Source organism: Bos indicus x Bos taurus, chromosome 14 (genome assembly GCF_003369695.1).
Source record: "Bos indicus x Bos taurus breed Angus x Brahman F1 hybrid chromosome 14, Bos_hybrid_MaternalHap_v2.0, whole genome shotgun sequence".
NCBI classification, from domain to species: domain Eukaryota; kingdom Metazoa; phylum Chordata; class Mammalia; order Artiodactyla; family Bovidae; genus Bos; species Bos indicus x Bos taurus.
This window is the reverse complement of record NC_040089.1, coordinates 36,193,834-36,207,429: the sequence shown is the minus strand read 5'-3', so window position 1 is coordinate 36,207,429 and position 13,596 is coordinate 36,193,834. Positions and strand designations below refer to the sequence as shown.

Below are 13,596 nucleotides of genomic sequence, written 5' to 3'. Positions count from 1 at the left end.
TTTTATTCTCTTATACCTAATTTCCTCCAGACTTTCAGCCTGTTAGTCTTCATGGATTATATATTTTAAAAAAGAAAAACTTATCTCCAATTGAATCATCCACAGACTGGCCAAGTTCTGTTAACTCCTTTGAGCACCTCCAAACCCTTGTGCCCTGTTATCAGAAAAACGCAAAAACCTAATCTGTGCAGCTGGAATGCAGAAAGGAAAGGCCAAGAAGCAAAATCAGCAAGCATTCAACACAGAAACAGCATGACCAGTGCACTAATTAGGCCACTGATGATTCAAGGCAAGAGCTACAGTACGCTCAATCCACAGAGGGGCCCAATGCAGGGAGATTTCTGTGTGTATTCACATGGCAGTGTTTATTTTGGGTCACCCATTTATGGTTTTGATGGTTACTATTACTGTTAATCATTAAGAAAGTTATCAGAAAGCTAAACTGAGGGTTTTGTATGAGCAGTGTTGTTCACCTGACTATATATAGAGAGAGACACATATATGTGTATGTATATATGTGTGTGTGTGTGTGTATAGCAGAGAATTATGCGTGTGTGTTTATATATATATGTATATATACACATGCATAACATGTGAAAGTTCTCTTCTTGGACTAAAAGAAAATAATTTATGGCTCTGTTTTCATACCTTTCTTTTTTCATTCAAAGCATGAGACTAACTGATCCACATACTATAAATAGAATCAGAATGTTAAATATTCTTTTCCTCCTGATGAATGCACAGGAGTTTTGTTTTATTTGGATTTATTTTCTTTTTACTATTTCTGTGACTTGAAAGGTCTACACTCTAATTCCATCAGAATAGACAGGGCGGTTATCATCGAAGGGCGACTAACAGGCACCGTTTCCTGGGAAACTCATAACTTTGGTCTCTGGCTCCTCAGAGAGCTGGAGGCCTGGTGACAGACTGCAGACATCTATCCTGGCCAACTTCCCTCTGGATCCAATGATAACCAAGGTTTTCAGACCCTTCCCATGCTTGCTGTAAGGACTCTGCTGCATCCCACCAGTGATGGTGGCCACGTGAATACCTTGGAGCTCATAAGCCAGAAGCAGGAAACACAGTCATTGCCTTCTTCCATTCGATGCATTCTCAGTGTCATTGCCAAGAGGAGAAAATTGGTTCTTGTGGGCAGGGGTGAAAAAATTCTTAGCTATTTCAATAGTTTGTAGCCCTTTAGTGTCGAACCTACCTGACAAAATCATATTCCTTCATATGCAGTAACTTTCTTTAGAGAGAATTTAAATTTAGCTTAATTTTTTCCTTAGGGGGTCATTACTGAAAAAGTTAATAATTCTTTACTCAATCATCATTTCCATTTTCCTGAGGATGAAAGAGAGACAGAGAGAGAGAAGGGGGGTTGGGGAAAGGGAGGAGGAGAAGAGAATGGGGAAAAGGCAACCCTTAAAAAAAGTGGCAGCTGAGGGGAAATGGGAAAACTGAAGAGAGAGAAGCAGATGATAAACAGTAGCCCCCAGTGACCCAGGATCCTGTCCAACAGGGCTGTTGGGTGGCTCTCTCTGTGCTGGCTCAGATGAACAGAAGTGGCAGAAGTGATAATGTCCTTATATTGTTCTTATTAAGACTGCTTACAGTCTGGTTTCCTGACCTGACCCCTGGGATCGACCTGTTGGCTGCCCTAACCACAGCTGGTCGGCTTAGAGTAGGTACTTGGCCTAAGCTGAACACTCCCCCTGAGATTTCAGACTTGGGACAAACTGAGGATTGAACTTGTCCCTGCCCTGGGAGTTGAAACTGGGATATTTCACATTCAGGAGCTACGGACACCATGCTGTTCTACTACTGCTATTGGCAGCACATTTCTTTTACTTACAACCAAAGACACCTAGTGTTTCTCTGGGGTCTCAGATGGCAAAGAGTCCGCCTGCAATGCAGGAGACCGGGGTTCAATCCCTGGGTCTGGAAGATAAGGGAATGGGAACCCATTCCAGCGTTCTTGCCTGGGGAATCCCATGGACAGAGGAGCCTGGCAGGCTACCATCCATGGGGTCGCAAAGAGTGAGACATGACTGAGCCACAAACCCTTTCACTTTCACAGACACTCAACTCAAATAAGCAAGACTTAAGAAAGAAAAAGTAAGAAAAGAAAAAGTGTCTTTCACTACCATAACCAACCCAGGGGTAAGGGTAAGGTTCCTCATAACATGGGAGACAAGCAGGAAATGTACCACGGGAACCCTTGCCCATAACTCAGGGAGGTTCATTCTGGGAAGCTGCCTCACATCTTCTCCATGCCTGTGGCTTCTTAAGATTTCTCACCTTCCCTGGAATAACAGACCTGTACCAGACCTCTTGGCCCCCAAAGTTATCCTTGATCTCCCCACCATGCCCAGTAACAATCCGCCAGATGGAAAGCAGAATTTCACATGAGAAGGCTATAGAGCACTGTCTGCATACCACGTCCACTTCCTTGCCAGGTTGAGGTTTGCCTCTTGGGCTCAGCCATTCCTAATTGGGTTTGTCTGAAGACCCACTGACTTCCTTTGCCCTTGACCTTCCTCAGATACCCTAGGGAGGGCGCTGTACTGTACTGAGTCTGCTGCTGCTGCTGCTGCTAAGTCGCTTCAGTCGTGTCTGATTCTGTGCGACCCCATAGACGGCAGCCCACCAGGCTCCCCTGTCCCTGGGATTCCCTAGGCAAGAATACTGGAGTGGGTTGCCATTTCCTTCTCCAATGCATGAAAGTGAAAAGTCTAGTCCCCTCCAACTCTCAGATGGGCTGTGCGTCTTCCTGGCCGTTTTTCATCCCAAAGGCTGATAAGCCTGGCAGACATAGAACCATTTCCCCTAAATAAATGCTTTCAAACACCTCTCAGACCTGAGTCGCTGTAAGCAGTATTTAAAAGGGAATCACTACTGCAGTTCCTTTGGGAAGAGGCCAAAGAGAAAAATAAAATGTTTCCAATTCAGAAGCTGACTAAATTGCTCTGGGCTGGAAGAGGTACGGGATCACATCTAATTCCAAATCACTGCCCAGGAAACTGGCAGCCAGTTAAGCCCATCTCTTCCCCTTGCATGTTCTTATGACAGGTGTCCCAGAGCCTGCAATTCCATGTGGTGGTAACCCAGAGACTGGTCCCAACCACCCCCCCAGGCCCATTTGACTGGACCCCACATTCACAAATAGTCTCAAATGTAAACTTTATACATTATCTCTATGGGAGGGAAAATTTACAGTCACCAGAGACACAGGATAGACAAAGCCCATCACACAGACATAAACTCAGGTCCCGTTACTAGATGATACCATGCCCCCCAAAACACTTTGTTTTTCACAAAGTGTCTATTTTGGGAAAGTACAATTGTATTTCATGGTATTCTATAACTGTGTAAAAATGTTAATTTGTTAAATATAGACATTTTAAATATATCATGCTTTTAAACTCTATTTGCCTTTTTCTCCACTTATTAATATACTAGAAAGTTCAATGAATAGAAATGACACCAAGGAGCATGTTCTATAAGAGCTGAATCGTTATTGTCAGGGTCATACCCAGAGATGGTGTGACCGATCAGTGGGCCTTGCAATAATTTTATATATCACAGTGGATACCCCTAGGACAGACTGAACAATTATTACATAATAGATTACTGAGTATTTATTCCATGTCAATGAATAGATATTTTAACTTACTATGGAATATTTGATAGAAAATGTCGAATTTTTCCTGCTATACTAGGGATTATATAATTTCATAACATTTATATTTTACTACAGAAATATTATAAAATACAGAAAAACCAAAGAGACAAAAACAAATATTTTCTAGGATATGAAATCCCTGTTTAATCTAAGAGAATATTTATTAAATTTCGGAGAGAAGGGAATGATTCTACATGTCTACTCTAATGTGTGTAGTGCACAGAGAACCATCTATAAACGTTCAACTGAATAAGCAATAACCGATGGCAGCCCACTCCAGTATTCTTGCCTGGAGAATCCTATGGACAGAGGAGCTTGGTGGGCTATAGTCCATAGCATCACAAAAAGTTGGACACGACTGAAGTGACTTTATACACACACACACACACACACCCAATAACTGAAAAAGCAAGGTAAACAGATACTCTCCTCCAAAGTTATCTTACCTCTCAAACAAGTTAGAAAAAAACCACAGATTCCAAGCATTCCTGCATAAGAATTTCATAGTACAAGCAGGATCCTGATGTACCTATAACATAGTGAGAGCTAGAATACAATCCTACTGAAGCACTGACAAAATGAATTTTCTCCAAGTTATAAAAATACTATTCACCCATATTCACACACATCACATTAGCACTCCCCTCACCAATAATTATTCTGGAAAAATAACAAGTTAGATGACTAGAAAAGAGTACAGGAAAGGTAGTTAGTGGTTTGTATAAGGCATCATTCAGAGCTGTTTCTAAAAGGCTCCAAACCTCAGACAAATGAACAATACTTTCACTTAACTACCATGCAATCAAATGTAAAGAATTTGTATAATATTTCCCCATTCAAACAGAGAGGGAAATGTACACATTTAAACAAACAAACACAAATCCTTCATGAAAATTCAGTAGAGAATCTACTTAGGCTAGCAGAGATTTGCTTAACTTGATTAATAATTTGGAACCATATTTATTATTTACAACTTCACAAAATCTTCCAAAACCAAAGTCCTTGGCTGCTGGGTATAGTTTTCAGGTAGATATCTGTGCAAACATAATCTGAAGCAGGTTTAAATACTCTGATGTAGAGGGGTGTGTATATGTGTTATATTATATACAACTATATACAATAGGCCATTATCAACAACACCTTCTTAGAGATCAAGACATGGCTTTGTGTCTAAAATTTAGAGATTAAACAAACTCTGTCATCTCAGGAATGAAATTACTGACATTATTGCATCCTTATCAGGAATTCTTCAGAAAAAATATGTACATACTTGAAATTTTTTCTATAACAATACTTAATTTTAGATGTGTGTTAATAATGTTATCAGCAAATAAATCAAATTGGCCTTTCAAATTTTCTTTGATTTAGCTGCTTATATTTGGCTAACTCCCTCTGGACCATCTGGTGGTACAATGATTTATTCCTCAATTGCCTAAAATCTTGAAAGAGTTCATTTGACACCCAAAATACTCCCCTAAACCCAGAATTTATCTTATTCAGGTTCAAAATTCACTCCATGTTTTTAGTAGTAACTCAAATGTGTAACTTAAAGGTTTGACATTGGAAGAGAAGTAACCTTTCTCAACCAAAGTCCACATCTCTCTCTTACAGATAAAACAAAAGGAAACAAATTATTCATAACTACAAAAGACCTAGTTGAAACCTTTCATTTGCCACAAAATGTGCATTTCCTCATCATGAACAGCAGAAATAACATTTCATTCCATTTAGTTCCACATCCTGGCCGGAAAGTAAAATGCCTTTATAAGTCAAAAGATGCAAAACTAGAAATATCAATCAGTGCAAGAAGCAGTTTTATGATAGTCTGCATCCAGTTGATAATTTATGTTATTTACATGCTGTAAACTATTATGGAGAATTGTAATTTTCAGTCAAAGGCACACAGAATCAATTACATTTCCATAATTTTTACTGTTTATAAGAAAAGACAACTGGAAAAAAAGACAGTAAGTAATCCAAAGAATTTATAGGATTATTCACTGTTTTCTCTACTCCATATTCCATTTTCATCTAATTGGCACAAAATGTCAATCCTATGCTTCTGCAGCTAAAGATGACTCTTTGGGCTTTTTACTTACAATTCATACTGAAATAAAGAACTAAATATATGCAATGAAAATCAGTTTCTGCTAACTCTCAAAGCTCCAAATAGAGTTAGATGAACACTGTCATGCAATTGAATTAAATGCTGAAATTAGTGGCCAAAATTTTTACTCTTAGATTGAGATGTATCCAAGATCAATGGAAAAATATGAATTGACCTTCCTTTTCAGCCAACACTTTATGATCTGAGATATGGGAACATCTCAATTGTGAACACAATTATACACCAACAAAAACAACACTGTTAGAGCAGACCTCACAGGAGGGGGACAGTCGATGCACGCTGACACTGATTCACCCCTTACACTGCCTCATAAGGCGGATCCTTCCTCAATGGGGGCCTCCAGCCCTGCTGGTCTACACTGGACCATGCTCTCCAGTCTCTCCTGCTCCTCCAGAGGACCAGGCCAGGAGGCACCTCCTCCACTTTCAATGACAGCACCGAACTTCATTCAGGATGGTGCCCAGGCCTATCTGCAAGACTCCACACCGGATGGATCTGAGTTCATGTTCTCCCCTCAGCCTTCAAGTCACCAACCCCAGACGGCATCTGGGTGGTCAGCAGTCTTCAACATCAAAGCACCTAGGCTGTTCCCAAGTAACAAAAAACACTTAGGAAAGAGTAATGCCACTGTATGCCTTATCAATAAGAATAACTCAATTTCACTCCATAAGATCTTGGAAAGGACGTCTCCCTGCATAGACACCCTATGCTACGTCTTACCCAAACATCTTAAACCACGAAAAGCATACTTTCTAGAATATAGGGACCGCCTTTTTGAACCATGCGTAAGAAAGTCACACTCTTGCTTTTCATACCTTGGCAGCCACGGACGAGTTGGGCTTCTCCAGCAGGTCCCAGAGTTTCTTTCTCTTCTCAGGGCAGCAGGTGTTATCAAACTCTTCACCCTCGCGTTCCCGCATGGTCTCCGCCTCCCGCCGCAGTTCTTCATTCATCTGCTCCTTCTTTTGATGATACCTGGCTTGGCAGCACGACTCTAAGTAGATTTCATCGATCCCCCAGTAATCAAGCTCTTGGCCGAAAGAGAGAGCGCACATTTCTTCCATCATGTGGAGTTTCCCTGTCCGGTAGAAATTTAAAATGGAAGTGAAGGCTCCTGGGTGCCGATCGAAGAAATATTCGTTCTCGTTCAGGTTGTAGTCATCGCACACCTCCAGAAGGCTCTCGTGCGTGTTGCAGTCCCGGAGCTTCCCCAGGCGGGTCCTGGGCAACCGGTCCAACGTTCTCCACAGGACCTCGTGGTTGAGGCCCCCCACGTTGATCTTCACCCTCCGGGAGCACGTTTTGCTCCTAATGATGTCCACTGGTTCCGGTGGAAGAGAAAGTGTCGACCTTGACGTCTTCCTGTTTAAGCCAGGGGGAACCTTCTCTGCCATTTTGGACTGCACAAAGGGTCCTCAAAAGGATGCGCCGCTGGAAGGTCAACTCAAGCTAGATCCCTCTGCGGCAGGCATTTCCACGAATGCACCTGGAAGAAAGCAACCATAAAGCCTCTGGTTACTTGCATTTTTCCTAAAGCATTTCCTGTTCTATGAGATCACTCCGCTGTTCGTGCACAACCCGGAGGTATAACAATAATTACTGTGTATTGATGGAGATGTACATCTTTGCTAAAACTTAAAAGGCATAAGGAAGAAAAGACCACACAATGTACTATGCAGAAGAAGCTGTATTCAATTTTTTATACACCTATAGGCAGACAGCTCCCAAATTTGTCACTGGAGACCTCTTTCTCAAGCTTTGAACTATCCTTGTGCTGATCAACTCTTCCCAAATGAAACGCAGGCACATCAGGCTAAACCCAGCACACCTCCAACCTTCCCCATCAGTTCATGTTCCTTCTCAGATGTGTGGTCCTCTGCACCCCCACACTGAGCTAGCTACCCAAGCTAAAACTCTAAGAAATTCCCATCCATCTGTCCACATGCAAATAAGCACCAGGTCTTAACCAACTGAACCTCCTGAACATTGCTTAAGCCCTCTGCCTGTATTACCCAGTCCCTGTTACTCTGAACCATGCTGTTCAAACTCTCAGCATCTCTTGCCTACATTTCTTCATTTAAAACAATATTTTTATCATTATTTATTTATTTTGGCTGTGCTGGGACTTCGTTTCTGTGTGGGCTTTGTTCTAGTTGCGGTGCAGGAGCTTCTCAGTGCAGTGGCTTCTCCTGTTGCAGTGCACAGGCTCTATGGTAGGTGGGCCTCAGTAGTTGCAGTGTGTGGGCTCAATAGTTGCCACTCCTGGGCTTTAGAGCACAGGCTTCATAGTTGAGGCACATGGGCTTAGTTGTCCCACGGCATGTGTAATCTTTCTGGAGCAAGGATGGAACTCCTGTCTCCTGCATTGGCAGGTGGATTCTTTACCGCTGAGCCACCAGGGAAGACCCCTTGCCTACATTTCTACAGTAGCATCTGAAACTATATCCTGAGCTCTGGTTTTGTCCACATTAAAAAAAAAAATTCTCTGTATAGCTTCTAGAATGATCTGCTAAGAAACAAATCTGGTTTAACCATGCTTTAATCCCTACAAACATCCAATGTAACTGGCAGTATAAAGTCCCCTGAGCCCTGGCAGATGTGACCTACCTCTCCACTCTCACCTCTCATTCCTCCTTCATCACTGTACTCCAGCAACCCCAGACTACACACACTATTCTGTTTCAAGCTCCTGGCCTTTGTTCATGCTGTGTCCTGGAAGGGCCTCCACCTTTCCCATTTCCTTTTGACTAACTTCAGCTTGCTCTTCAAGACTCAGTTCAGACATCACCTCCTCCAAAAAGTCTTCCATGATACATCTCCGCTAGGATCCTGAAACTCTGTGAGTGTCTATTCTGTTTCACCACACCACTGCAATCACACCTTTCCCAAGGATACTGGGAGCCCTGAAAGACAAAGACTATTTTCTCTGTTACATCTTTATCACTGAGCATAGTTCTTACATATTGTGAGGGTTTGATAAATGCTGAATAGTCAATTGTTTAATTGTTCTCCACAGGGCAGCTAACAAAAGACCTAGTAAGGCTAATGTATACGGCTGGAAAATGCATAAGTGGAATTAATTGGATACTTGCCTAAAATGCATCTATATTTACATGTTATGTGTATATAAGTTTGTGTGTACATAGGATATGTCAGAATGTGTGTGTGTTTACATTCTTTGACCCACAGCTCTTTTCTCCTGTGGACTAATTCTTTAAAACATGACTGTTTTAGTAGTCCCTCTTATTGATCTATTCTTCTGATCTGCAGCAGTAAGCATCTTCTTATTTGATCTTTCTCTATAATGTTTTTGCAGAAAACCATGGTGCTTCAAGCAATTCACCTCAAACACCACTTTTAATGTAAAACACCATGTTTCACACAGGCAATAGCTTATACCAAAGGGAAAAGCTTTTAGATTTAAGAGGTCCTTATAATTAGAATTCTCTTTTAAGATACACACCAATTTTACCATGTCTTTGGTCTCTCCACTCCTATAAGTTAAATTTATTTCTCCACCTGGAAGCCAAGTATTCTCGCAAATGAAAATAAGTCAAATTTATGAAAAAATAGTGCTGGACACTGTAAGAAGTATTTCAAATATGGCCAATAAATATACTTGACATGGGAGTTTTTTCAGCTACATAGATACAGAAATATTTAAAGCATATACATATACATTCTCATTGCAGATGACAAAAATGCCTATTTTTACAATAAAGGAGAATTACAATAATTTGGGTAAGTATCAAATCCTCTAAGCCTCAATTTCTTAATCTAAAAAATGAGGATAATAGTATCTACTTTATAGGCAGTGTTTAGACAATTAAATGAGATACTTTATGTGAAGTGCCCATTACAGGGAAATATATCTGAATAGAATAAAAAAACTCACAATTCTCCTGTTTTTAAACTTATTTTATTATTATTATTATACAAATTGTAATACAAGTTACAAATAATTTAATACAAATTCCATGGAATTTTCCAGGCAAGAAGACTGGAGTGGGTTCCCAATTCCTCCTCCAGGGGATCTTTTCAACCCAGGGATCAAACCTGCATCTCCTGTGTCTCCTGCAATGGCAGGTGGGTTCTTTACCACTGGCACTACTTGGGAAGCCCTCACATTTCTCCCTTCTTACCTTCCAATCAACTACATGAAAACTATGATCAAAAGCTATACCAGTGTCTATTAAATAAATGCTAGTATTTAATTTTGTATGCATATGTTCAGTCTCCTCTAGTGGATTTTAAGCCTATAAGGCCAGGAATTCTTGGTCTTATATTTTCTCCACCGAGCCCTGTACCTACACACATAATGGGTACCTTATAGCACATATCTTTGATGCCACTGATGCTCATGTCCAACTTTTGTATTCAGATGATAATGGACTACACACTACACATCAAATAGCATGTGAGAGAGGGCAGAGTAATATTGTGTGTGTGTGTTCACTCAGTCATATCCGACTCTTTGCAACCCTATGGACTGTAGCCTGCCAGGCTCCTCTGTCCATGGGGATTTTCCAGGCAAGAATACTGGAGTGGGTTTCCATGCCCTCCTCCAGAAAGCAATATTAGGACTGGGCAAAATAAACGAAAATATTACAGATGGATAATTCAGTGGTGAATCTGAAGTGTCTGTTCTCCATCAAATAACTCAGTTTCAGGTACAATGACATCTCAGGTACTCATACAGATTATGTGACCAGTCCACGTGAATAATAAGCAGGAAAGCTAATCCATTTTTAATTTGGCAACAAATGAGCATTACAATGAATTCACTCTTTGTGAAGTAGGACTTTAATGTGAAGAAGAGAGATGGTCTTTGAACCAATTATGGTATCATACAAGAGGTTTTTCAGAAAGAGTGAGAGAAAACTCCAATGGTGTACAAACATCTCATGTTTACAGTCAAGGGTTTAGTGTGACTTCCTTTCTTCTAAAAGTCATTACTAAAAGCATAAATACTCTGTCACAGTCACTGGTAAGTCACCATTTTTCTTAAAAAAACTTCACACTCATGACTTACAGTGAATTTTCCTTTTTGTAGAGTATGTGTCAAGTGAAGAGAGGTCATAAGACTTAAATTTCAAAGTATCTTCTTTACTAATCAAGAACTTTCTGTTATAAGAAATCCAGCACTGATTATAAAACCCACAATAAAAGACAGCCTGAAATTCAATGCCCTTTCTTCAAAGCAGGGCTAGAGAAACTTAGCATGAGTGAATACAGTCTGTTGATCTTATTTCTTAAGACTTAAAGATGCTTTGTTCTGATTATTGTTAATGTGGTTAAATTTTTTTATTCTCCCTGGACAGAATGTTCTGCTTATGACTTGATAAAGAGTAGAGTGAAGTATGTCAGAAAGAGAAAAATAATTATCACATTTTAACACATATATGTGGAATCTAGAAAAATGGTACAGATGAACCTATTTGCAAAGGGAACAGCAACACAGACATAGTGAACAAAAGTATGGATGCCAAAGGGGAAATGGAAGTGGATGAATTGGGAGATTGGGACTGATATAGACACACTACTAACACCATGTATAAAACAGATAACTAATCAGAAAACCTATGATGGAGCTCAGGGAGCTCTACTCAATGCTCTGTGGTGACCTAAATGGGAAGGAAATCCAAAACCAAGGGGATATATGTATATGTATAGCTGATTCACTTTGCTGTACAGCAGAAACGAACACGTTGTAAAGCAACTATGCTAAAGCTGAAGCTCCAATACTTTGACCACCTGATGCAAAGACTCACTGGAAAAGACCCTGATGCTGGCAAGACTGAAGGCCAAAGGAGACGCGGGTGGCTAAGGGTGAGGTGGTTAGATAGCATCCACTGACTCAACGGACATGAATTTGAGCAAACTCTGGGAGATAAGTGAAGGACACGAGAGCCTGTCCATGGGGTCACAAAGAGGTCTACATGACTTAGTGACTGAACAACAACAATTGTTGGTTGTCATGTAGTCACTCAGTTGTGTCTGACTCTTTATGACCCCCATGGACTGTAGCCCACCAAGCTCCTCTGTCAATGGGATTTTCCAGGCAAGAATACTGGAGTGGGTTGCCATTTCCTTCTCCAGGGGATCTTCCCCATTCAGGGATCAAACCCCTGTCTACTGCACTGCAGGTGGATTCTTTACCACTGAGTCATAAGGGAAGCTGAAAGCAATTATACTCCAATAAAAAGAAATACTTTTTTAATTTACAGCAAAAAAAAGTAGAGGCTCAAATATAAGTTGAGGCTCAATATACAAGTTCTTGACCATTGCAGAATTGTGACTAGTGTTCAGAGAGTTAATCAGGCTTTCAGAAGAGTTGTAGGACACAAGTGGTCACATTTGTAAGCCTCTCATTCAGGTCAAGTGCAGAACCTAAGCCCTGCTCAACAGTCCCTTAGAAACTCTCTGAGCCTTTCTGTCTACGACCCCACCCCCCGCCCCCTGTCCTTCTCCCTGCTCTTTCTTCCTCTGTATTTTTCTTTCTCATTTTTCCAGCTCTATTTCCCCACCCACGGCTTATCTCCGTTTGGTTCCTCTCCCTCTCTTCTACCTAGTTCCCTAGATCTTTCCATCCTCACCATCTCTAACCAACCACAAAAGCAAAACTCCATCTTTTCAGACTTGTATATACTTCATGAAGTTTTCTACACCCTTAATAAGAAAACCCTGTGAGCTGAAAATACCATGTCTCTCTCCAGAAGAAGAGAAACACATCTAAATTGAATTGTTTTGTATGGAATGTTGTATGAGATCACAAAAGAGGCTCTGCTCTGAGGCTCATGACCCCTGGGTACAGTGGGGCTGTTCCCAGCATCCCCTTCACCTTTCTGGTTGGGCTTCAGGTTCTTCACACATCCAACCATGGCATTTCCATGCCTATTCTTTGATGTCCTATGACACTTGGTTGATTTTTTCCTCTTGTTATGATTCTGTGATTGTTATCACCCTTCCCCTCCAATCACCATCCTTACTTTAGATAGAAATAAAAGATAGAAATAAACATAATATAGTGCTTCAGAGTCCATGAAAACTTTTTCATGTCCAGTTTCTTAAGAAAAGTTGGCTTTCATATTTCATTTCAAGAACCCTTTAATATTTATCAAGGCTTGAAACAGACTACATTCAGAACATCATGAAAGTTTCATTCATTTTATTTAGTGTTTTTAACTTTCCATTTTAAATCTATGTTCTTTTCTGCCATATTAATTTTATTCCTAACAATGAATCTGTCCATTCCCCTTGGGTTAGACACTGTGTCTTGCCACTCTTGAGAGCTCACAAAATTTACGTTTTTAATTTTAGTAATTAAAGTGAACATGGTGCTATGTTTTCCCACATTTAGTTTTATAAATGAAATGATGTCTGCCATAATAATTTTATCCCATGAGAATCAATCATGAAGTTCAATTTAATATATAAATTTAATATAAAATGTAATAATTCCTTGTTTAAACTGTGAAGATGTTATACAACAGTGTAGAATTTATATACACAAACAGCTGTAAACTGAACATGCATTTTTATGTCAAGGGCAGAATCTCAGTGAATCTTTTCTTGGGGTAGCTTGCTAGTTTATTCACCTCGTTGGATCAATTGAAAGTCAAGCTTGCAACAATCAGTCGACCAGTGCAAATGTACTAAACATCTCTTCATTAGTCTGTTAGAGGAAAAAAGCGACTCTCGGAACAATAAACAACAACAAACATTCTCGTTTCTGAACAGCTGCACCAGGCTCCTACCAGCAGCATGGAATTAAGCTGCCACC

At 40.4% G+C, this 13,596-nt stretch overlaps 1 protein-coding gene across 1 annotated transcript in view; it reads right to left on the bottom strand.

The window, feature by feature from the left end:
• The window catches only part of KCNB2 (potassium voltage-gated channel subfamily B member 2), a 464,145-nt gene that overhangs the window by 426,024 nt on the left and 24,525 nt on the right, over positions 1–13,596 (bottom strand). Inside the window, exon 2 of the mRNA XM_027561172.1 lies at positions 6,629–7,299. Coding sequence (XP_027416973.1) covers positions 6,629–7,207 — 579 coding nt within the window. The 5' untranslated portion in view covers positions 7,208–7,299. The remainder of the gene's footprint in view (positions 1–6,628; positions 7,300–13,596) is intronic.